The 25,370-nt window shown below is 39.4% G+C and overlaps 1 protein-coding gene across 6 annotated transcripts in view; it reads left to right on the forward strand.

The window, feature by feature from the left end:
- NBEA (neurobeachin) overlaps nt 1-25,370 on the forward strand; it is an 848,387-nt gene that overhangs the window by 719,519 nt on the left and 103,498 nt on the right. For all 6 annotated transcript variants that reach the window (XM_073341812.1, XM_073341823.1, XM_073341834.1 and 3 more), the window contains 2 exons: nt 3,618-3,730; nt 13,387-13,527. In XM_073341812.1, the coding sequence (XP_073197913.1) occupies nt 3,618-3,730; nt 13,387-13,527 (254 nt within the window). The remainder of the gene's footprint in view (nt 1-3,617; nt 3,731-13,386; nt 13,528-25,370) is intronic.

The following is a 25,370-nucleotide window of genomic DNA, read 5'->3' on the forward strand; positions in this document are numbered from 1 at the left end:
AGGAAAGCAGGGAGAAAGATTCCTGTGATGGCCCAACATCAGGCTGAAACTGCTAACTATGTCATGCAAGTAGTCCCATTGGCTTCAATCAATATTATGATATGGGAAAGCAACATCAGTGCATTTATTTTAAAATAATAAAATTCTTTGCAGTTCTACAGCACCTTTTTAAAAAAACTATAACTAGTTTCCAAAAAGTTTTTTTAAAAGAACTATAACTAGTTTCCAAAAAGACTAGATAAGTTCATGGAGGATAGGTCCATCAATGGCATCCCCATTCTCTCAGTGTCCCTCGCCTCTGTTGGCTTTACCAAGAGCTGGGAGTGGACAACAGGGGATGGATCACTCAATGATTGCCTGTTCTGTTCATTCCCTCTGAAGCATCTGGCATTGGCCACTGTTGGAAGACAGGACACTGGGCTAGATGGACCATTGGTCTGACCCAGTATAGCCACTCTTATGTTCCTGTGTTCTCATTTAAGGATCTCCAAGAGCTTTACAAATATTAATTAAACCTTTTTTATTAATTAATATCCCCATTTTACAAATGGGGAAAATGAAGGCACAGTAAAGTTAAGCAACTATACCAGGGTGTTACTTCAAAACTTTGGCAAAGACAGGGGGGAAAAACCTAAAACTATTAATACTCACTCCTGTGCTTTAGCCAATGAACACCTTTCCCCTCTCTCCTTTATGCTGGTAAATTCTTGTATGCTCCTTGAATCATATGTTTGATAAATGTTCATCTGCTCTAGGAGTCTTATCAGAGCATATATTCACAGATGTAGTAATTGCTGAGATTATGTGAGAATTATATTTGCATTTATTTCTTCTTTATTTATACATTGCCCATATATAGGTATTAGATCAATATTCCCTTCCAATTTCTATTTGTGGCTAAATTAATTGGATATTTGCTGATATAACACTGATTCATTAAAGGTACAAAATAACACAAAACCTGTTAATAATGCCAACGTTTACTGGTATCAATGAGACTGTATGTAAAAATAGAGAAATGCTTGTTGTTCATCAACATCCATGAAAAAATAGGGTGTTTGTGGAGCAATGAAAGTTTTATATTTCACTAAAGCAGACATGATTTTTCTGCAGAACTGCCCAGAACAAGGAAGCCTGTGTTTCCCTGTGCCGGGTTTTGTACCCCAGGAATCTGTCCAGAATCTGGAAGGAAGCAGTTAGTGAGACAGGGCTGTAAATCTGCAGCGGGACTGGGAATTGTTAACGTAGGTTATTTCAGTCTGTCAGTTTAATACAAACACACACACACATATTTATTACATGATTTTTTTTTTAAAGAATCACGTTGCATATTATGTGATTCTCAGTAAGTCAATATGGTAGCTGGTGCAGGATTAAGGGACTTGTTTTTTTAATGTTTCTTATAATTGAGGGGTATTTTTTACTACTACTAACTACTAGTTGATGTGGATATAAGGTTCTTTCCTATTTACCATCTTCTAGTTGGCAATTCATTCAGAATTTTCAATTGATGGATTTTAACTGCAAATTATTTTTATGAATTGGATCTATAAAGTGCTTTTGCTAATTTGAACTACTTACTTGTGTTAATGGGGATTTGTTTCTCAGATTTGGGGGAGATGCCTTGGAGTTCGAGTTAAGTTCAGTCTTTTTTAGGAGATTTTTAATCTTGACAATAGTTAGGAAGCAACATTAAAACAAATTCCACCCACCCATCTCAACAGATGGGAAACTTGATGGGGCCGGTGGTGACAGCTCCAGATGATGGGAGGAGAATACATGCTGGGGAGAACCCAGGAACCCTCTTCCTCCAGAGGTTCTAGCTATTCCTTGACCAGCTTGGGGAGAAAGGGAGCTGTTTGGCCCCTGGCTCTCTCCTTTCATTAGTTTAAACCCTAACGCTGGCCATGTGGAGTCTTTTTTTTTTTTTTTTTGCTCTGTTTCAGTAACCACTCTCCCTCAGCATCCTTGAGGAGCAGTTAAGTTAAATAGAAATAAAGATTTAGTAATTCGTGGTAGCAGCGTCAGTTCGTCGCAACTTGTGGTCAGTTTCTAGTGTGATGATTAAATGATTCCCAAAAGTAAAAGACCTGGGATTTTGCTGTTCAGCCTCATGCTTGTGGATTATGGGGAAATCTTGATCTTCACAAGATGAGGTCCCCCTTAATACCCTCTGTCCCACTCGTGAAATTGGGGGTGAGGGTGGTAGGTCTCAGATGAGCGAGCTGAGTCCTGGGATAGGCAGATGAGAAGCTATTCTGAATTATGGGTTATATGTACCTGTAACCCCCACACTGGAACCACTTAAAGTGCCTGGGGTGTGAGTACATGTGACAGGGAGGATAGGACTCCTCCCCTGCATTAAGATTAATGAAGATGTGGGCTGCTGCTTAAAATCCATTCCTGTGTCTGTTCTCATTTGCCACCGTGCCCAGATCAACATTATTGTAATACAAGTTTGGTTGATACCTTGGATTACAACACGCTCATGCACACCCATACATACCCTCCTTCCCTCCCGCCTTCCTTCCCTCCTTCCATTCAATACTTTAGATTAAACTATAGTTTATGGTATTGACATTACTTTGTATATGTAGTCCAGATAGTTCTCCACAATGTTCTTCCATGATTTTAAGTCCAACGTGTAGAGGATAATATATAATTTATTAAGGCTCACATCACAAGCCTAATACCCAGCCTGAGTAGATGGGCTGGATGCTGGACATATATTGGGGTCAAGGAGTGGCGTGCAGTTGTCCCTGAATTGAGAAGCAAGCACAGAGCTGCCTTGCAGAAGCTACTTAAGCCTGCTGGCTGCAGGAGCCTCCATGGGGCTTAGATACACACCTAGTGGTGGGAAGATAAGAGAATCTGCATAGTAGCAGATCCTCCTGGCTCTTTGCAGATTTCCTACTCCCTTTGAGCTACTATGTAAAAAACTCATGAGAACAGGGCTTCACGCTGGGCAGGCAGTGTGCCACACTTACCTCCAGTCCCAGTCCCAGTCCCACCACTGCAGTGGAATTTCACCTGTTTCTCAGGAAGGGCCCCCTCCACTATCGTGGGAGATGGAGTGTAGTTAAACCTTAGGATAAAACAATATTAGGAGAGATAGGCCCAAACCTCAAAATCTGAGATTCAAACTCCCAAACTTTGGAAAAGACTAGATCCAGTTCTGAACTTTGCAGCTTGGACCCATTTCTTTTATTTGTTACTTACTATCTGTATCATACTCCTCATAACTGATACACTTATGTGAAAACAAAAATGATTCTTCCAACTTTAAATTTCAACAGATGTTTAAGAATGTTGTAGAATGTCATTAATGGAGGCTATCAAATAGGATTAAGTGGCATGTGATTTTTGGTTTTTTGTCACCTCTGAACATTATTCTCTTCTTCCTATATATAACCTATGTGGCTGCTGTCTTCTGAATTTTCATTCACACACATGCAACTGGGAACATGTTTTTGCCTTCAGGTGATAACTGTATTAATATAATAGCAGATAATTAGGAGATGCAAAAAATATAAAGATAATTTACTACTAGATTGTTTATCAGTAGCATAGATGGGCAATATTTCATAACTTTTACAAGATTGTTTTTTCTCCATTAGGACGAACGTACAATGATCTAAACCAATACCCTGTATTTCCATGGGTGTTAACGAACTATGAATCAGAAGAGTTGGACCTGACCTTACCAGGCAACTTCAGGGATCTTTCAAAGGTATTTTTCAAGCATTTATGTTAAAGAAATCTAGCCAACCTTCTTAATGAAATAGAATATTTTTAATTTTTGTTACTAAATAGGTGGAATTAATATGTTTGGCAGGAAAAGATAATTATTTTATAAAGGCTCATGAAGTTCTTTTGATATTTTTTCTTGTGGAAGATTGGTATTGTTTTGTTATATCAAATACGTTTTAAATGGGAACTTTTTTTTAAGGTGTCTGGCGTATTTTATGAGAGCAGTGGCAAAACTAGTTTGAGACATATTAAACCTCTGTAAATATAAAAAGAAAGTGGTTTTCAGCCTAATGGACTTGGGTAAAAATTCAAATGTAGGTTTAGGAAAGCAAGCATCAAATCCCCAACATGTCCTGTTAAAGACAAAATTTGGCACCTGTGTCAGAACTATTTTTGCAGTTGTGTTATTTTAGGTTCGGATTTATAAAGATAGATTTCTTTACCTTGGCTGCCATTACATGGCACACTAAAAGAATAAATGACAAAATAATTTCCTAAGTAGAAGGCAATTTCTATGGCACAAAATTTGTTCTTTTAGGATGTCACCTAGATAAGCCTTTTCTGTTTTATACTGAATCTTTATATTGTGGTGTTTTTATATCCTTTTTTGATTGACTACAGGAGGGTAGCTCTGTGTATTCCTAGATATCAAGATCTCGTCCAAATAGTTGTAAACAAAAGATATTTTATTAGTAATTTTACAAAATGAGAGAAAGATAAATAGAAATAAACATCTCTAGACACACATGTAGTTAACTCTTAAATATTTATTTCATTTCCATGCATCTCTGAATTTCCTTGATAAAGAGGGGATTGGAAGCATAAATGCTAGAAGAACTTTCCTTGCAGTACCTCTAGAAGCCAGAAATACTGTAATCTTGTTGGGAAGCCTTCTCTCATGACATGTCTAGACTAATTTTGCACTTGGCATGTATGGATAGATAAAGCAGCTGGAGGGACCTATTCAATGGTAAACCCGCATATAATCCCATTTTTTCTTTAAAAACATAAATACCTAAATTAAATTTAAAAAAGCCAGATCTAAATGAACTGGTTGAGGTCTAGTCTTAGGTTATGCAGGGCACTCTGCTCTTTTACAATATTATTTAAAAATTTCCAAAGTAATTCTCTGCAAGTATATAATGAGACTGTAATTTATATCACGAGTGACAACAAAATCTACAATATTAGGATATCAGCATTGATAGTACCAGTTTGTCAGTTCCTTCCCAAGCAAGTGAAAATGGTTTTTCACTTTTCAGTATTGTTTATGATGATGATAAAATATATGAATAAGAATCTTCATCTCTTCAAAATCTCTAAGTTTGCTTTCCTGATACTTGCATCGGCATGCAGCAGCCTGCATAGGAAATGCACTGAAATTACTCCAGAGTGTGGTTTCAAGAGATTTTTTTTAAACAATTTAGGTCTGATTGAGTCCATATTTGGATGGGATCCAATCAAGGAACATAGTTGTTACAGGGAGTAGCTTACAGATTTAGAAGGTTCATTTTTCTTTCTGTCTTTCTGAGTCAGTAGTGACTCATCAGTGAATTAGAATTGTGGTATTAAGGAGTGCTGTGCTGTTCTTTTAGAGGAGATTCAAAAGCAAGTCCCTGACTACTTGTGTTCATTAAAGAATCTTATGCCACTTTTACAATAATACTTTACCCCAGAATCCTATACTGCCCAATTTGGGTAATTTTACTTCGTTAATCTAAAATTACCCTATAGTTCAAACTGGGAAAGCTCAGAGTGCTCAGCAGTTCCTCTGTTGAAATCCATTGTATATAGTAAAAAGAAAAGGAGGACTTGTGGCATCTTAGACTATACATTTGTTAGTCTCTAAAGTGCCACAAGTCCTCCTTTTCCTTTTGCGGATACAGACTAACACGGCTGCTACTCTGAAACCTGTTGTTGTATATAGAGTTACTGCAGCGGAATGGCTGCTGCATTGCAACCAAGATGTGGGGTGTATTCAGTGGTAGAAAAGTCATCCCTATATGTATTGTGCAAACCATGTTGGGGTTCTTATGGATAAAAGGAAAGTAGTTATAAGCTTTCATTAACACATTATTCTGGTGGCGCCTAGTAGCAACTAAATAGGTTGCATTTCAAAATGGTCTTTAAATGGAGCATAGATTTTTATTTTTCTCTAAAGGTAGTTGACTAGCCAATGGTTAGTTTTGGGGCCTTTTGACTATTCTGTGTAGTTTTTGTCTGGTTCCTCTTCATACATTTTCAATAGGAAGTCTTTGTCATTGGACTGTGGCTGAAATTTTTTCTTGGCAATCCTACTTTCATTGTCTGTCTCCACAAAATTTGGTAGAGAGATGGATCCTGTGTAGGTCTAGTGCAATGGGTAGGGTTTAAAAAAATGGAGTTGCTATTTTTAGTCATTATTCACATTACAGCTGAAAGGTTATGTGTTATGCATGGATGGGGAGGTCAGATGGATGGGGAGATGGGCACACGTAAAATCTTCACCATCAGGAGCTATCCCTTTCTGTTAGATTTTAATCTACAACGAACAAATGTTCCTGCACTCCTGCTGGCACATAAGGACTTCCTGCATAGCCACTGATAGATAAAATCTTCTCTGTTAGCTGCTGCACTTCTGCCTCCTCACAGGTCTGCCTTCAACCCTCTTGCCCAAGTCCCCATCCTTTTAAAAAAAAAAAAACCTGTAGGAAATTAATACCCTAAAATTTTCTTCCGGAAGCACTTAGGGTTGCTACACACTTAACATATATGACACAAACCCACAAAAGCAAGGAAATAAAAATTCAGCTACCTTACATTTCCATATCTTTGTTTACTTTGAGTCAGGTATGTTATATAATATTAATGTTTTATATTTTGTGGGAAATAATTTTTATTTGGGTAATTTGCTCACCATATAAGTGACAAGTATAAACAGTATTATAGTAAGTCATGTTCCTTTTGACATTTATTTAGTACCATAGTTAAATATTTACATTTCCAGAAAACAAAATAATTTTGAGCCTACATGCTATGGTAGTGTTTCCATTCTGTATTGTTCAGGTTGCTATACGGCGCCTATCATTATATTATCTTCATACGTTTAAAGAACTGCTTGTCCAATCACAAACAATTAAATTTAAATACTAGTTTAAAAATAAGCACATTCTCTTTGTTCATAGTATTTTGTCAAATTTTCTATCCCTTGGTTTTTTTCCCCCTTATATGCTTAATTGGAGATTTATAAAAAAGGGCACGGGAGCAATCAAGGTGCTGTAGCTGTAAGATATATTGGATCCCTCATTTGATTAGACAGTGTAGGCTCAAGTTTTATTCATTACATATACAAGGTTAAAGGTTATATTTATTGTTTGACAGGATGAAAAGCTAATGAAAGAGGCTGTCATAGATACATAGATTATCTTTTCACTACCAAACCATCAGGTGATCTGTTTATTTTCTCATTTATTGAGATTTCCCATGCAAAAATACCAGTGGCAGTGAGTATTCACATGAGAAAATGTGTGTTCAGGTCATATTGTACACTGAATGTCTTTAAGGATAGCACTTAGAATTTAATGTGATTTGTTTGTGTAAAATTATATGATGTTTATTCCTAAATTACAGTGAGTGCATGAGTTTGACAAGCTACATTGTCCCTGCTCATTAAAGTGTAAATGGGAATTTTTCCTCATTTACTTCCAGTCATGCATCCTGTTAAGTAAAATGGTTTCTTCGTAAGGCAAAGTCCTACTAATATTGACATGTGTATGAGCCATCACACGCCCATTCATTGAGTGGAAAAATTATATTTTGTTAATGCGGAAGGTGTTTGACTGACAGATGATGATAAGCATAACCACTTTCCCATATTACTGTGCCACTTTAAGAAAAGGAAGTGATAATGCCTCAAGGCTTCTAAATGCAATAATGCAAATGAACGCACCAAAGTGTGAGTATTTCAAGGAAAACCACACTTAATACTGCCAAATGTCTGTATACTATGTAATGGAGTTTATGTGGTTAGCCAAAGCCTTTCTAACCAGACATAAGCTGCACAAATTTCTTCATTTTATTTTTAATTTTGCCCCTTACCACATGTAAATATACCACCAACAGGGAAATGAGTTAAATTTCAGTCTGGTATAAGCCACAAAATTAAGCATTTACTTTTCTTACTTTAAAAATTAATGTATTGAACAAAACTATACTTCAGAATCTGAATGAGTTGTTAATGGAGTAAGAAAAGTATATATTAATCTACTAGTCATAAAACAGCTTATATTTTTGGATAAATTTAAAGTAGTTTTTAACATTTGAATTCTTCAATTAAGTTTTAAAATTTTCTACCTTAAAGTGTTGTTTTACATCAATTAAAAAAAATCAACTGTTTAGACTGAGCCAAATTAAATCTACACATGGTATTATTTCCTTGGCAATCAAATACCACATTGTTGCATGCATTAGAACTGCAGATAAATAAGTAAAATAGATACTGTGTAGGTCAGGACCATATAATAGCAGTATTTTAGTGACCAAACCAATAGGAGGATAAATTTGGCACTACTGTAGTGAGGAATGTACTTCTATAAATACAGCCAGTAGAATGGCAAATACCACATGAGCTAGCATAACATGTCCAATGGATAAAAGCACTAAATTTATCAGCAATACTCTGGTTGAAAGACTAGAAACCAAAAGAGATTAGTCAATTATCCAGATAACATGCCATGGAGGAAATAATAGCAATTTTCTGTTGTTAAATTAAACCAAATACTAACTTTGTTTTTAATGGAAAAAATTCAGCACAAATTGTGTTGACTAAAATAGGTTGTAACAACCTGTTTTTTGTGCAGTATAGTACATTAAAAGTAAAATGGTTGGCTATAGAATCTGTTATTTTACAAACTTGCAGAGATAAGTGTTTGGCTGTAGTAAAATAGTTAATTACCTTGTTGGTAGATTTTAGAAACTCTTCATGTAGAGTGAATAATTAGATATTATTTGATCTGAGCCTATGCAGAAGAGGTTTGTTAAACATAGGAAGTTAAAGAAATATGAAGATACTCTTTTTATAAAACAAAGGAAACAATATATTTAGATTAAATGGCCGTTTTGTAACAATTCCTATAATAAATTTTTTAACATGAAGTGTCAGAACAATGAATTAGCCTCTAGTAAATTAGACTTGCATCTAAGGCTCTGGACTGGGACTCAGGATATTTGGGTGACCAGCTTTGCCTTACACTTCCTGTGTGACCGTGGGAAAGTCATTTAATCCCTTTGTGCCTCAGTGACCTATAAGTGAAATGGAGACAGTACTTCCCTAACTCACTGGGATGGTGTTAGTGATAAATTGATTAAATGCTGTGAGATGCTCAGATGCTATGATAATGGGGGCTGTATAGATATTCTCTGTGAAATCTGGGGTGGGGACAATGCCTAGGAAGTTTCTGATCCCATTCACTTCATTTCTTGTGCGGTGAGGGGAGATCCATGTCCGGAGGACCTCTCCACATGTTTGGCTATGGGGTGTAATCTCTCTCTGCATGACTGTTAGACATGTTGGGGCAGGAAATCTAAGGATGGAGATGGAGTTAAATCATATTTTTGTTGTTTCATTAAGTGTTCTGCAGATTCATCTGAAAATTTTAGCTTGTGTTAGCAAAATCAAGAAACTTACTTCAAGAGAAAATTTGTTTAAATAAATGGCAGATTCCTAACCTGAAGCATATTCCAAGTTGATTCCAAACTGTACCCTTTGCACAGATCATCTAGTCTAGTAACTATCCAGTTCTTACACTCAGCAAGCATTAGAACTTCTCAAGGCTAGTTTTCACAGCAGTGCTAGCATCCCCAAAGAGGGAAATAATGAGAGGGGTATGGGCAAGACCATGCCCTCGCTGTGCCTTCTCCACTGGTCAGCAGAAATAGCCTTGTGAGAGTGAAAGCTTATGCTACAGTCATTCAAAAGGTATAGGGGTGGTTGGCCATATTCCCCGGAGCTCATGGAGGCATTGTCAACACACAAAGTCAACTGTCAAGGTTCTTTTATGGCCCCCTGCAAAATCTGTATGCTTCCCAAGTATTTATGGACTTATCTTTGCACCACCAACTGAGGTAGGCAAGTACTATCCCCATTTTACAGATGGAGAACTGAGGCAAAGAAAAAGACGAAGTGACTCATCCATAGCCATACAAGAAGTCTGTGATGCAGTGGGAAATTGAAGATGGGTCTTCAGAGTACCAGGCTAGTTCCCCAGCTACTGACCCATACTTTCACCATGCAGTCTGTGACCTGTAAAGGGTAGAGGGTGAGAGTCAAGTTGACACCTTCCACATGGAAGCAAACCTCATATCTCTCTCTCCATTCTTTTTGTTCCCTCTCTGGGACAAGGGATTCCTCATGGAGATTCCTACATGAGTTCTCTTCCATGGTTTTTCATGCAGGAAGTGACAATTGGTTTTGCCTAAATTATCCATTTTATTCAGCAAACACATTATGTGTGATTCAGATCCCCCCTTCGCAATGAATCCTAAGGTAATTGAAAGAAAGCTGAATTCTAAGTCTGAAAAGAATATTGATGAGAATAAGTGTAGTCTTCAGAACATAACTTTTTAGTTTAATGAAGTAGATTGAACATGTATCTTTTAGAAGCAGTAGCTTGTCTCTTTATGACATGAAAATAATAGTGTATAATCTTATATCTAATATCAGATTGCTAAACTGAAATATCATTTCTTCAGCCTAAAAGACCTCAGAAGCACAGTGGTGTTTGCATCAATGTTTTCTATGATTCTTGGAAATCATATTGTCAGCTGCTTGAGAGAAACAGAAGCATCAGTACATTTTACATTAAATGTGACAAAAGCATAGAAGCTCACATCAGAAATATATCTTTGAAATATAGTTGTAAATCTCCATTAAAGAGAATAACAGCATCTTGCTAGTGTATAACTTTTTCCATTAAAATATTTCAAAATACTTTTCAAGCATCATTTAAATCTCACAAAAGTCCCCTTGTGTTTATACCCATTTTGCAGATGGAGAAATTGAGGCAGAAGAGGTTGTGATTCATTTGGTGAAGGCCATGCAACAGCAAATCAGTTTTAAATATAGGATTAGAACTCTAGAGCTTTGATTCCCAACCTGCTCTAACCATTAGACACATTCACTCCCAACTAGGCCATCTTGCACATATTTATAATAAAACCTTGATAGTCACATCTTTGTCATTTGAAGCTCCCAATATTTGCCAGTGCTGTTACAGTGGACTAAGAACTCTCACTGGCTTTTACATTATGGAAGATACAAAATCCTGTCACGCGAACTCATTCTGTATTTGCTTCTCAAAAGGAATGAGCATTGATTGTTAACAAGCATCATCAACTATACCCTTGCAATTGAAAATAAAGCTTTTAAAACTTTCAAATAACCATAGGGATTTGGGAAGTGAACCCTAACTGGCAGCAGTGAGATTGCTCCTGGTCAGTACATTTTTATTTCATTCACCCTTTTGCAGAATTCAGTTAATCACAAAGTGACCCCAGACATTAGTGCGAATTCTGTGGTGACTGGAAGTGTATTTGTATAGTATGTCAGATCAATACGAAAAGAAAATAGTCATTTAATAAGTTACTCTTCCTAGACATTAATTGTTTAAGGAAAGATTTTTGCAAATTATGTACTGTAACAATGTCTGAGCATTTTCTGTAGACACAAGAGCTAAACTGTAAAAGACTGAAGAGATTGAATAACTGATGACACATGAGTAAAATAAAAATGTAAATATTTATTTTATTCTTTTTTCAGTGGTTGAGAAGATGCCTGGAAGAGATTAGGGAATGGTTCATGCTTCTCTTTCAAGAATGTTTTGTGAGGCCTTGCAGTGCAATCTGTATCAGATAAGGCTGATCCTTAGGGATTACTCAGACATTTTACACATATGAGAAAGCTATTAGCATACCCATGACACAGCAAAATATTAAGCACTCAATGTTTAGGGTAAATCAAAATGCTGGTACAGCATTGACTTGAAGTATAATTATTCACAGAATTGAACAATATTAACTGTCTTAGAAGTTAGTTACACTATTTAAATTGCGAAACAAATGTGCTCTACTTCAGTCTTATTAACACGCAGACATATCAAAAGACCAGGGAAATTCAGAAACAGTAGATTAAAACTCTGCTAGTAATACCTTTTAGTGATATACATAATATAATGATGATGGCATTCGTACTGGTTTGATAGTCTACTATTTCCAAATGTAAGATGAGTTTAAACTAACCATGAAAAATATGCTCCAGAATGAAATTTGGAGCACACATTTTTCATTTTTCCAATGGCCAGACCAATTTTCTATAAAAGATACAAGTGTAATAATAAAGTAAAATAAGTTTGAGGTTATAACTTTGATATAGAATATTGGATATTGAGTATATATTGAAATGTGCTGATTGGGTCAAAATAATGTTGAACAACTTCTAGTATTTTGAGAAAAATATTACAAAATCCATGAGTAAATGCTTATGTTCAAGTTGTAAACCCCTAATTAATAGGGGTTTATTATAAAAACACCAAAACTCTTAACTATTTGTATCATTGTAATGTACATGAAGTAGTCTTTTGGGATTCTAATAAATAAAAACATCAATACATTTTTGAACTATTCATTCTAGTGTGTAGTAATGTGAGTTCCTCTGAACATGAAACCACATTTTATTAATTTTAATACTAAAATTAATCCTTGACGGTTCTTAGCAGATTACTATTCCTTTTGTTGTTACAGTTGTTAATACTAGATAAATAATTTAGTAATATCTTACCTGAAAAATACATATTTAAGATCACTTTACATGTATTATCTCTCAGTTTGATATATATTCCTTCCCAATGTATTTTCTTTATCCCAGGACCTTTCTATATTTTCCCACAATAGCCACATAATGTAGACAGGCAGCCATAACAAGTACATTTTACAAAGGATTATGACAGAAATTAAAACTCACAAAGTATTCATATTTCTTTTAAGTAAGAAGATTGTTGGTTTCTGTCTGTGAAACCTGGTTTTTATTCAGTCAGATGTAGATGCTGTCTTGCAGGACTATGAATGTTTTCAAGTATTTCTGCTTAGGATCACCAAACACCACCGCCAGTTCTGCGTGAAATCTTTTCATCATGAAATGTGCATTACAAAGTATCCCGTGTGAGCAAAAGTCGCTTTTCATTAGCTGTATCATTATGGTGAATGACAATAACAGAAATATTAGTTTGGTCTTAATGCATTTTAAATGCTGTTTAAAAGTGTATTTCCAGAACAATGTTACTGCATTAATTGGGAAACAACTCTAACTTCAAGAAAGTCTTTGAAACTTTGCAGATGTAGATCACATATATTTGTCAATTAAAAAAGGAAAAGAAAAGAAAAGTTATGAGAGTTTTAGTAGATCCAGCCTTTGAAATAAAATTCCAAATCCATCTCAGTAATCTAAATGGATTAGCACAATGTGGAATAAATTATCTACACTTGGCTGCTGAATTTCATATATAGTGAATCTTAGCTAATGTATGCAGAATAAAAGTGACACACAGATCCAAAGCGTACTACCCTTCATCTGTTATAATTATTCATTTTTTCATGTCTTTGCAGCCCATTGGTGCTTTGAACCCAAAAAGAGCGGTGTTCTATGCTGAGCGCTACGATACTTGGGAAGATGATCAGACTCCACCTTATCACTACAACACCCATTATTCAACATCTACTTCTACACTGTCCTGGCTTGTTCGTATTGTAAGTAGTTTTTTGGATCCTGCTTTTCATTTAATATGTTTACTTGTGTTTCTTTCTCTAGTATATATGTACCTATATTTCAAGTTATATAAATACATTCCAATCAGAACCTCCCAACGAATGTCTAGTCATTTAAAAGCCTCACAAATTTTCCATCTGCACTCTGTCTACTAATCCCTAGCCACTGGGGTGGGGGGAGGGTCCTACTGCCCTAAGAATCAGAGGCATGCTTAGAACTTGAAGTGTGGAGGAAACTAGGACAAGTAACTAACTTAACAAAGAAAAGTCAACTCAAAGAAAAGTTCCTAAACAGTAAAAGACGTTCAACCCACTCAAGCTACCCTCTCAGTTTAATATCTGAGGTACTGGTGGGCTTTGCAATGTCATGAAGTTTAAAAAATAAAGTAAACAAAAAATACCCAACAACAGCAAACACATTAGACTTTATCAGACCAGTGGGGGAATTGTCTGGGTACACCGCAAGAAGGACAGGAGAAACTTGTTATGGATTTCAATCAGGCTGCAACTTTATTATATAGATGTCTGGGACTACCCAGCAGATAACGTGTACAGTGCAGGCAAATCCATGCTCATTCAAATCAATTCTCTGGGGCTTCCACCAGCCCTCCTTTGTTTCCATCCAGGTCCCCCAGCCGACCCATGGCTTGGACCTTGCCATCCACCACCCTCGTAAGAGAGTTAAGGTGGGCTGTGAGAATGGGGGTTGGCTCCCTGCCGTACCAGTCAAAGGAGTCCCCAACCCCTTCCCCCGTTCTGTTCCTTTTTCCAGTATCTCCTTTTAAGTCCTTTACCAGGCCATTTATCTGATCACTGGCTGCCTTCCCTATGGAGTACCTGCACTGAACATCTACCACAAGGAGGCACCAGCAATGTGCTTGGCTGCCTCCCCCACAACCAAGCCAGGTTCCCAGACATCTCCAAATGGCCTCTTGCCTAGCAGCCCTATTGGGGAGAAAGAACCCATTGTCCCATGTGTGATCATCAAGGGGCACCAGCAGCTGCATTGTTCTTGAGCCGGTACTGCAACAACTGCCCTCCATGGAGGGCCGTATAGGTGAACAAAGAGACTTGCCCCACCCAGGTTTCATACCTTTATGCCCTTTGGACCTCACACTCTGGGGGACAGAGAGAGTCATTGCTGCAAAGCTGACTACTGAGCACCTTGTTTATAGCAGTTTCTGACCTCCTTGCCCCCCGCATAAAGCAGAGCTGTCCTTCCTGGGTAAGGCCCAGACAAACTCTGCCCCACCTTAGTTGTGATGCAGTCATTATAGAACTCAAGTTTTATACTGAAACAGACATAAAATTATGGGCCACTGAAACTGAAGGTTTATCCCCACTGACAGAAAAATAAAATGTATTTTTCCAAATGAATCAAAGACAAGTGTATATTTTCAGATATTTTGAAATGTGCACAGCACATTAGGGTACTGAAATGTTCTTTCATTTCTGGAAACCTGGCATTAAATAAATTAAATAAATCTTTATAAATGGATTAAGCAATGGGTCCAAACTACAAAGTTTGGATCCAGCCTGAACACCAGATCAATGAGGCATAGACATAGAAATATGGATTAAATGCTTCAACTTTATGGAATTACTATAAAATTAAATTATTATAGAATTACTGAACTTGAGTTAAAACAGCACTCTACTCCAACAAAAACGGATTGCGTACGATGTATCAATAATGAGACACTGCCACCCCTGTCTCACAGCCAGCCAATGGGACCTGACATGGAAAGCCAGACTCCTCCCCCATTTCCTTGAAGGAAATTGGAGACGTGAGTTGAGAGGAGCTTCAAGATGCACAAACATTGAAGACTGCACATATCTGCCATTCCATGCCAATACCCCAGAACAATGCCTGGTTATTCCACAATTGGAAGGTCCCCAAAATGACCCTTGCTACCCTGCAATCTTCACTAGAAACTAGCCACAATTTGCATTAATCAGTACTCTAACTGAACCAGCCAGGCCTCTTTTGTGTCAAGAACAAGGTGAAAACACCCACAAAACAGTTTGCAAGTTCTACCTTGTGGGAAAAACTCTTGAAGGCCTGAAAAAAGTGATTAGTTGAGCCCTTGACATCCTAGGAGATCCAGTGAATCTATCTGAAGCAAGGAAAGGGTGGAGCAACTTAAGGGCATCAGAAGCTGGCAGTTCAAATCCAGGAAGCCCCCTAAATTGTCCAAAATGGGGTGGTGGGAGCCAATCAATCAGGACCATGGCCCAAAGTTTGCCCCATCCCAGACGCTACTACGATATACACCCTATTTCCCTCGCCACCCAACACAAGTATCATGCCCCACCCAAATCCAAGCAGCAGAGTTCGGGGTGGGGGGGAAGAAACAGGATGAGGATGCTTCCCTGACCCAAAGACCTCCCTAAACCAAAGGGGTGCCTCTATTGCTCCTGTCACCATCAAAATCCAACCCTGCTGACTAGAGTGTGCATTTCCCATATTGGCAATGATAGGGTGTTCAGATCTGCGGTTATATCTTACGGACTCATCCCTGCTTAGGTTACAAGTGAAAATATTTATTATCTTTCCTCTAATGCCTGTTTCTCCAGGGTTCAGCTTTGGAAGTAGTGTCAATTAATTTGACTAGAGAATTGGACACAAGTTTGTTGAAATTTGCAGATGACACTAAACTGTTTTGATTAATAAAAAATGTGAAGGAGTATGCAAAATTCCAGATAGGCATAAATGCTGTGGGAGATTGGGCGGCACAACAGCAAATGAAGTTCAAATTGGATAAATGCAATGAAATGCACTTTAGCAAAAATACTCTAAACTTTCTATTGTCTATACTTATGGGCCATGAACTTGCCAGATCCCCTAAGGAAAAAGATTTAGATATCATTGGGGATCACTCAATGAAGCTCTGTATCCAATGTTCATTAGCAGTTAATAAAGCAAATAGAATGTTCAGTGGATAGAAAAGGGAACAGTGAAATTCCATTGGATAATGGTATGCTGCTTTCAGGAGTGCTGGTCTAGTTTTGGTCCTCTGGCCCTAAGAAAATTCTACAGTAAGTAAAATGTTGAAGAGCGGCAGAAATAGAGATATGGCAAGATTAAAATATGGTAGCTTTAAAACTGGGATTTTCTAGTTTAAAAAGAATTGTGTTCCAAATTACAAAAGCAATCGTAAAAAAACCACTGGCCTTCCTTTTTCCCTGGCCAGTGATATTACCAGCAAGGAGTTACTCAATGAAATTAATAGCTGGCAAATTTAGAACAAATAAATGCTATTTGACATAGCACATAATAAGCCCGTGAGATTAAATGCCCTTCTACTGCATCCGATGAAGTGAGCTGTAGCTCACGAAAGCTTATGCTCAAATAAATTGGTTAGTCTCTAAGGTGCCACAAGTACTCCTTTTCTTTTTGCGAATACAGACTAAGATGGCTGCTACTCTGAAACCCTTCTAATTGAGAGAAACTTTAACTGGATTTTTTTAAAGGGTTGGATAATTTTATGAGTATAACGTGTAGTTATGAAAACTACAATAATCAAATTCTGTGACTTGAGATAATTTTCTGAAAGGGTCAGGAAATATATCTCCTCCCCACCTTCACCCTGTAGAGAGAACAGCACAGTTGACTTGATGCAATCTGGGGAACTTGCACCTTCTTCTGAAACTTTGGATGCTGCATTGACCTCTTTGTCATAATCAGGACATTGGATGTGATCAACCAATGTTCATAAGCTGTGTAGTCAATTTTATATTTTCTCCAAACCATCACATGAGTTTGCATGTTTGGCAGCCTCTGTTCAAATGAGAGTGAGGAAGAAAACAGTGGATTGTTGCATGTTGAGACTGAGGTGCATTGGCAGAGCTGCCTGAGACACTTGCACTGGCCTGTCTGCTCTATGTACTGTTTTAGTCAATGCAGTTACCCACACTCAAGTCATAAACACCCAATGCACACATGCTGTTCTATTTAAAAACAAACACCCACTTCCTTGTGCCATTTTAGCAGTAAATTATTAATTGATTGTAGAACTTTTAATATACACTCTTGTCCCACAATCTCAGTCCACAGAAGAAAAAAACCTAAAAGCTATACTTTTTTCAAGATGACCACTATTATACTTTTAAAAAATATACAATCTTTGAAACATTATTCTCTTTCTCCTTGTACTGCTACTTTTTCTAAATGTTATCATTTTTGTGCTGGAGGGAGTTAAGACGGGAGTAACTAATACATTATATGCAGTGATCAGAAAATAATGGTATTTTTGTTTTATATTTTTTTCATTTGCTTGTGATGACAGGGTTTCTTGAACATTTTTCATACTTCATTTATCATTATAATCAAGAGTAGCCTTATGCATAGGCTAAGTAGTCAGGTACTTAAGGCAATGTGTCTGGCGAAGAAACACTAGAATAGTGCTCGGACTGCACCGGCTATTGCGGTTGGGCCAGCTCCAACATCCTTTTTTCTGGTGGTGGTCAACTCCACCAACTCCCTTCTAAAAGGTGTTGTCCCGGTTTCTGCTTAGTCATGAGCTATGAGTGTCCACCTCTCATATGCCCAAGAATCTTTAGCTTTCTGGCGTTTGTTCAAGAACTTTAAGAGTACTTCTTACACATGACTGATCAGAAGCTGAGATATTGTTCTGAGAAGGAAATGATGACAGATGACCTCATAAGTTTCTGAGTGAGCTGGTGGGAAGAGGAATACAGGGAGCAATTAGTAGGGAAAATACAAAATCTATCTTTGCTTAGGGTAAAGCCATTAACCTGAGGCCAGTCTTGAGTGTTATTTTACCAAATAACCTCTTTAATATATCTTAAATTAAAATCCTAATATGTATTAGATCAAAGAGTTCATCTCACTACAAATTCAGGGTATAGTTCTCCCAAACCCCAGGGAAAGAACTTGTTGGCTATTAAACTGCTGTATTTGATGATTGCTATATTCTTCTTAAATGTTGCTAAATTATTCATGTACTCTGAATACATTGTGTGATTCACATATGGTGCCTGTTCACTGTCTTCCTCCAGTGTTTTTAAAAGAGCGATTTCATTTGCATATTTGCCTACTAATTTTGGCCTGTATTCAAGAAAAGAGTGCCTTTTGTTTGTTTGAAAGTTCTTAATATGAAGACTCTGCTTCTTCTTCGAGTAGTGTCCCTATGGGTGCTCCACTGTAGGTGTATCTGCGCCCCTGCGCCTCTAATCAGAGATTTTTGGTAGTAGTGACCATTAAGCCCGCACATGCATTCTCCCCTCCCTCATGGTCTGCCTACAAGCTATCTAGCACTGTACAGGTGACCCCCACTCAGTTCCTTCTCAACCACCTTTGGCCTCAAACAGAGCAAGCAGTTGTCCCTTCCTTATCTGCATCATTAGCATAAGTAGTAGTTGTTTTTGTTTCTTTTGTTCTCCTTAAAAGTTAGTGTTTTCTTTTTGTTCCATTGGGATTAAAGGGGGAAAAAAAGAACTTTTGTTTAAATTGCCTGCTGTGTCTGGGGGGGAGGGGTGGCATTTAAAAGGCTCTTAAGTTTTTTCAGTTAACAAAAAAAGAGGAAAAGAAGACTTTCTTCTGCATTCCTCACTGCTAGAGGGTGACAGACCCGCACCCAGGGGCATACCTGGCTCTCCTGGCTCCAAGAGATGTTTCTCCTGCAAGGAGTCAATTCCTGTAACAGCCAGGCCATAGGCACCGATGCCATGGGTGTTCCGGGGCTGGAGCACCCATGGGGAAAAATTGGTGGATGCTCTGTACACACCGGCAGCTCCCCGTCCCAGCTCACCTCCGCCTCCTCCCCTGAGCACGCCGCCACTTCCTGCTTCTCCCCTGTCCCTCCCAGCGATTGTGCCACGAAACAGCTGTTTTGTGCTGCAAGCGCTGGGGGGAAGGGGGGAGGAAAAGGAATGCAGCACACTAGGGGAAGAGGCAGGGGTGGGGCGGGGATTTGGGGAGATGTCCAATAGGGGCAGGGGCGGGGCCTGGAGCAGGGGGGGCGCGAGCACCCACTGGCGCCAACAAAAGTTGGCGCCTGTGAGCCAGGCACTCTCACTGTGGCTGGTGTCTGGGAGACTCCCATATCCCGCAGAAATGCTTCCCCTGCCAAGCTAAAGCTGCAGTCTCTCAGGAACTGGGAGCTGGAGTTAAAACTCCTCTTATGGAGAAGGCACTTCAGTCTCCAGTGCTGACCCCGGATCATCCCTAGAACCTTTAACTTCAAATGGGTTAGAGTCATGGAAAAAAAACCCAACACTCTCCCCCTGTAAAGGCTAGAAAAAATGGGCTCTGAGTCGTTGGCCAGCCAGAGGGATTCCCCAGTTGGCCACCTTGGTACCGATGACACCAGCAGCTCTGAAGCATGGTTCCCAGAAGGGGGCCTCCATTGTGAGCTCTGCTGCACTGCCTGGAGAAGCCAGGGGCTCAGGCTCTGAGGCAGCTGTACCACTCCCCCACAGACAAAGACAATTAGCATGCCATCTCTAAATGAAAGTCACAGAGAGAAATTTCAGTACCGGCTGTGACAAAACTCCCATCTAGGGAGTACTCTGCACCTTCTCAACCTTCGGTACTGACAACGTACCACAGACACTCTCTGCGGTACTGAGTGAGCCACAGTACTGCATGAGCTCCAGTATCCTGGAGACCTGATGGGTGGGGAAGAACCACAATCCCCGTTACTCAGTTCCAGGGCCGCAGTAACCAGGGGAAGGCAATTACCTTACCGTCTCTAAAAAAGAGGCACTAAGAAAACTTTTGCTATTGAGTGCGACAAAACTCTCATCTAGAGAGTGCTCTGCACCTTCTCAACCATCAGTACCGACAAAGTACCACCGACACTCCTCTGTGGTACCGAGTGAACCTATGGTTGGTTCCACATGAGCTCTGGTACTCTGGAGACCTGATGGTTGGGGAAAAACCGCAATCCCCATTACTTAGTACCGGGGCGCAAAAGCAGTCAGCACCCCAATCTGCAACCTTTCAGACCACCTTTTCTGAGCTCTTTTAACGGGTTGGTTGAGGGCCCGAACAATTATTCCTTGCAACACAGCTGCCATCTACAGAACTGTCATGCCCTTTCAGAAGTCGCCTGGCCCTCTTTCACAGCAGCTGGGAGAATATCACCTCTGACAGATGAGTCCTAGAGATTATTTTGAAGGGTTATGGTGTTCAATTCATGTCCCTCCCCCATCCCAACCCTCCTTCCCCATCCCTCTTCAGAGACCATTCTCATGATAACTTACTTCATCAGGAAATAGATCATTTTTTATACCTAGGGACCATAGAACCAGTCCTGGTGCAGCTCAGGAGCAAGGGGTTTTACTCCCATTATTTCCTGATCCCCAAGGCGAAAGGAGATTGGAGGCCCATTCTAGATTTAAGAGCATTAAACAAAAATGGATAGGCAGAGACATTCAAGATGGTCATGTTAGCAGCCATTATTCCAGCTCTAGAGCAAGGAGAGTGATTTCCAGCCCTCAACCTACAAGATGTCGACTTCCATATCTCGATACAACCATATTACAGGAGATTCCTACAGTTAACCTTTGGGCAGGACCATTATCAGTACAGACTGCTCCAGTCAGGATATTCTCCAAGGTTTTCTCCATCATAGCAGTGCATTAACCCCAGTACAGCGACTGGAGTTTATCAGCGTCAACCTCGATGCAGTACAAGTGAGAGCATTCCTTCCATTACACAGACTCACAGACGGATGCCTCCCTAATAGGCTGGGGAGCTTATCTACACAACCACAAGGTTCAGGGCAAGTGGCCTTCCACAGAAGTGACCCTCCATATCAATCTTTTGGAGCTAAGGAACATCTGTGCACCTTTCTGTCTTTCATCAAGAACACCCACACAAAAGTCATGATGGACAATATAACCTGTATATTGTACATAAATTGGCAGTGGGGTGCCAGATCTCCCTCCCTCTGCATGGAAGCACTCAAATTTTGGAATTGGTGTAACCATCAAAATGTGCTCATCTCAGCTGTCTATTTGCCAGGGATACAGAAAGTGACAGCTGACAGTCTCAGTTGGAATTTTTCTCATGACCATGAATGGGAACTGAACTCAGAAGTGCTTCAAGATATATTCACCCTTTGGGGAACCGTGACTTACAGATCTCTTCACTACTTATTGGAACAAGAAATGTCCTCATTACTGCTTCAGGGCCAGCTTGCGGAAACATTCATTGGGAGATGCCCTCATCCTCCCATCGGATGGGGACCTCTTATATGCCTTTCCCCAGTTTCCTATTCTATCTAGTTTCCTCTTCTATCTGTTGAAAATTCAGTGAGACAAAGCAAGAGTTATTTTGATTGCCCCTCCTGGCCAAGACAAGTCTGGTTCCCTTACCTGACACAAAAGGCAATATGCCCTCCAGTTCCTCTTTGGCCCATTCCTCTCAAAACCATGAGATGATCCTTCACCCCAACCTGTGAGTCCACCTCAAGGCTTGGCTTCTTCTTGGTTCTAAGGCTTAGAGGCAGAATGCTCTGGTGAGGTGAAAGACATGTTGCTATACAGCCCAGAGTTGACCACTCAGTATACTTACCTACAATATTGAAACAATTCTAAGTCTGTTGTCATCCTAAGCACATAGACCCAACCTCATCTTCTCTCCCTCTGATTTTACACTACATTTTAGACTCAAGAGATCAAAACTCTCAGTCAGCTCCCTTAAGGTACATCTTGTGGAGAAAATGGCTTTCCACCACCAGGTAGATGGATGCTCTGTGTTTGCTCACCCACTGACACATAGATTCCTTAAGGGCACTGGAAATCTCTGCCTGCTTGTAAGACCATCCACTCCAGCCTGTGATCTTAACCTAGTTCTCAGGGCTTTGACTAGACCTCCCTTTTAGTCAATGGCAGCTTTCTCTCTCTTATACCTGTCCATGAATACAGCATTTCTTATTGCCATCACCTCAGCTAGCCGCATAGGAGAAATAGCAACCCTGATGGCACACCTACCGTGCAGTCTTTTTTAAAGACAAAGTAACTCTGAGGCTGAACCCAAGTTTCTCCTTAAAGTTGCCTCCATTTCCCATATGAATCAACAGATCCATCTTCCTGTTTTTTTTCCCAAAACCTCATTGTGACATCAGGGAGGTGATTCTGCATATGCTAGCTGTTAGAAGAACACTAGCATTCTACTTGGACAGGACTAAGGACTTCAGGAAGTCCCTTAAACTCTTCCTTTCACTTGTGGAAAGATTCAAACACTGCACAGTATTGGCTCAAACACTATCTAAATGGGTCTCTGGTTGCATTAATCATTGTTATCAAGGGCACAACCTGCTGCCTCCATCCAGAGTCTGTATGCACTCCATGAGATCAATTTCTACCTTGGTCACATTTCTTAAAGATGTCCCTATTATGGAAATCTGGAGAGCAGCAACTTGGGCCTCTACCCACACTTTCGCAGAACATTATGCGATCACTGGAAATTCAGAATCTGATGGCATCTTCAACTCTACAATACTTTCTGTAGTAACAGACTCCACTCCGAAGTCCCAGCCGCCAGTGGTGGTTCTGCTCGGGAATCATCAACAGAGGAGCACCCGTAGAGACACTACTTGAAGAAAAAGAGGACGTTAGTTACCTTGTGCAGTAACAATGGTTCTTTGAGGTGTGTGTACCTGCCCTCCTCCCCTTTACTTCAGAATTCTCCATAAGGGCTCTGCAACAGAGAAGGAATTGAGGGGAGTTCGCCCATGCAGCGCCCGATAGCCTCTAGGCAGACCATGAGGGAGGGAGAGCACATGTGCCGGCTCAACGGACACTGCTACCAAAAATCTCCGATTAGAGGCAAAGGGGCGCTGATACACCTACAATGGAGCACCCATAGGGATACACATCTCGAAGAACCATCATCACTGCATAACATGAGTAACTTCCTCTTATTGACTGAATGTACAATACACAAAGAAGTACTCACTTCTTATATTAAGCTACTATCTTGTCATTATTATTATAGTTGTTTATTTAGCACTAACCAAGAAAGAAGAGGGCCAGGTACCTGCCTTGATGGTCTTGCCATATAAATCTGACAAGTAACATAGTGAGAAATAATAAGACCATAGGGAAGAGAAAGATGAAACAAGGAGAAAGAATGAAAAAAAACTGCTTGCAGGATAGTGTTATTTTCAAGGATTAAGATAATTATTTTGTTTCATGATTTTCTCTTGTTTTAAAATACTTCAATGTAGTTATATGTTAGAGAGGGGGTAGATAGTGCCAAAGAGGAGACCAGTGATGGCAAGATAGCCAAAATAAGTGAATTTTGAGGAAGTATTTAGAGAAGAGAGAGCACATAGGGATGATAGAATATTCCCAGCACAGGGAATGGCATGCCAAAAAAAAGAAAAAAAAAAAGCAGTCATGAATGGAAGGAAACAAAGGAAGTGAAGGAGAGAGGGGGCAAAGTGAAAAGGGAGAAGAGAAGGAAGAAACTCAAACTGTGATCAAAGTTCTCTATAGTGTGGAAAGCAAGAAAAAAGACTTTGGAACAGTTGTGTAAAGAGATAGTAAAAGGGCATTAGGACTGTGGGGGGTAATATGGTCAGAATGGTAATTGCAGAAGATGATTTTGGCTGTAGCAAAGAACCAAGGAAGAAGAGCTGTAAGTTGATAGATAAGGGATAAAACAAAGGTTTACTAGCTAGGACATAGAGGAAGTGGTGGATTTGGGAGCTGGTGATAAGATTTGACAAGGGTTTGTGAGGCAAGAAGACTAGGTAAGAGAGAAATATACCAAGGAGTTTGCAGTCTTAGGTCAAGGAGTGTAAATGAGTTGTCTGTGGTCAAAGGGAGTAAAGTTGAGCTCAATTTGTAGATTGAGAAATTGGCAGGGCACCAGGAGGAGATGTTGGAGATACAGGATTACACAGAAGGGACAAAAAGAAAAGGAGTACTTGTGGCACCTTAGAGACTAACCAATTTATTTGAGCATAAGCTTTCGTGAGCTACAGCTCACTTCATCGGATGCAGACAGAGGGGACAGAGAGAGAGACCAGTGAATGTGGTAGCTAAATCCATGGAGCAGAATGAGTTGCCCAAGGAATGGGTACTGTGAGAAAAAGAAGAAACAAATGAGGGGGGAAGGAGGAGGAAGAGGAATTACCAAAGTGTGCTGGGAGCTAGGTGGTCAAAGTAGGAAGAGAACAAAAATGGTACAGAGTAGAAGAAACCTAGGGAAATAAAAGGAAAGAAAGAAAAGAGAAGAGGGATAGATCCACAGTATCAAAGACTGTATGAGAGGTTGAGGAGGGCGTGTATAAAGAAGCAGGTAATTACTACCGTGAAACTGTGATTTGTGGGCTTCAGATATGTATTGGCACTTCTGGTCTTAGCAATTTGCATGCAGAACATAATAGTTTGGGTTTTATTTGTTCTTTTTAGGTATTATTCTTAATTCATTTTTTGAAATGGTAAGTGTTCTACTTGTGTCCTGTCTATTATAACTTCTTCCTTTCTGGCACTGACAGACGCAATCATGCTCCCCTCAAGTCAATTCAAAACAATGTTGTTAAAAAAATCTCTCTAGCTCATCACTGTGACAGTCACCCCTCTCTGCATTCCACCACTGGTTCACCCTTCTCTAATACATTGGACTTTTCTTACTTTCAGTGCCTTTCAGATCTTGTCCCTGACTCTATCCACTCTTATGGTGTCAGTAGCTTTCACCTCCATTCTGCTACTGATCCGAACCTTCATTAGATGCCACTTAAGAGCAACCCTGATATTAACAACTTCCAGTTCATACCAGCATTTTGTTGTGAACTAATCCCATCTTTAGTGACTTTAGTGTTAATGGCATACAGATATTGGCA

This window comes from Lepidochelys kempii, chromosome 1, assembly GCF_965140265.1.
Source record: "Lepidochelys kempii isolate rLepKem1 chromosome 1, rLepKem1.hap2, whole genome shotgun sequence".
NCBI lineage: Eukaryota > Metazoa > Chordata > Testudines > Cheloniidae > Lepidochelys > Lepidochelys kempii.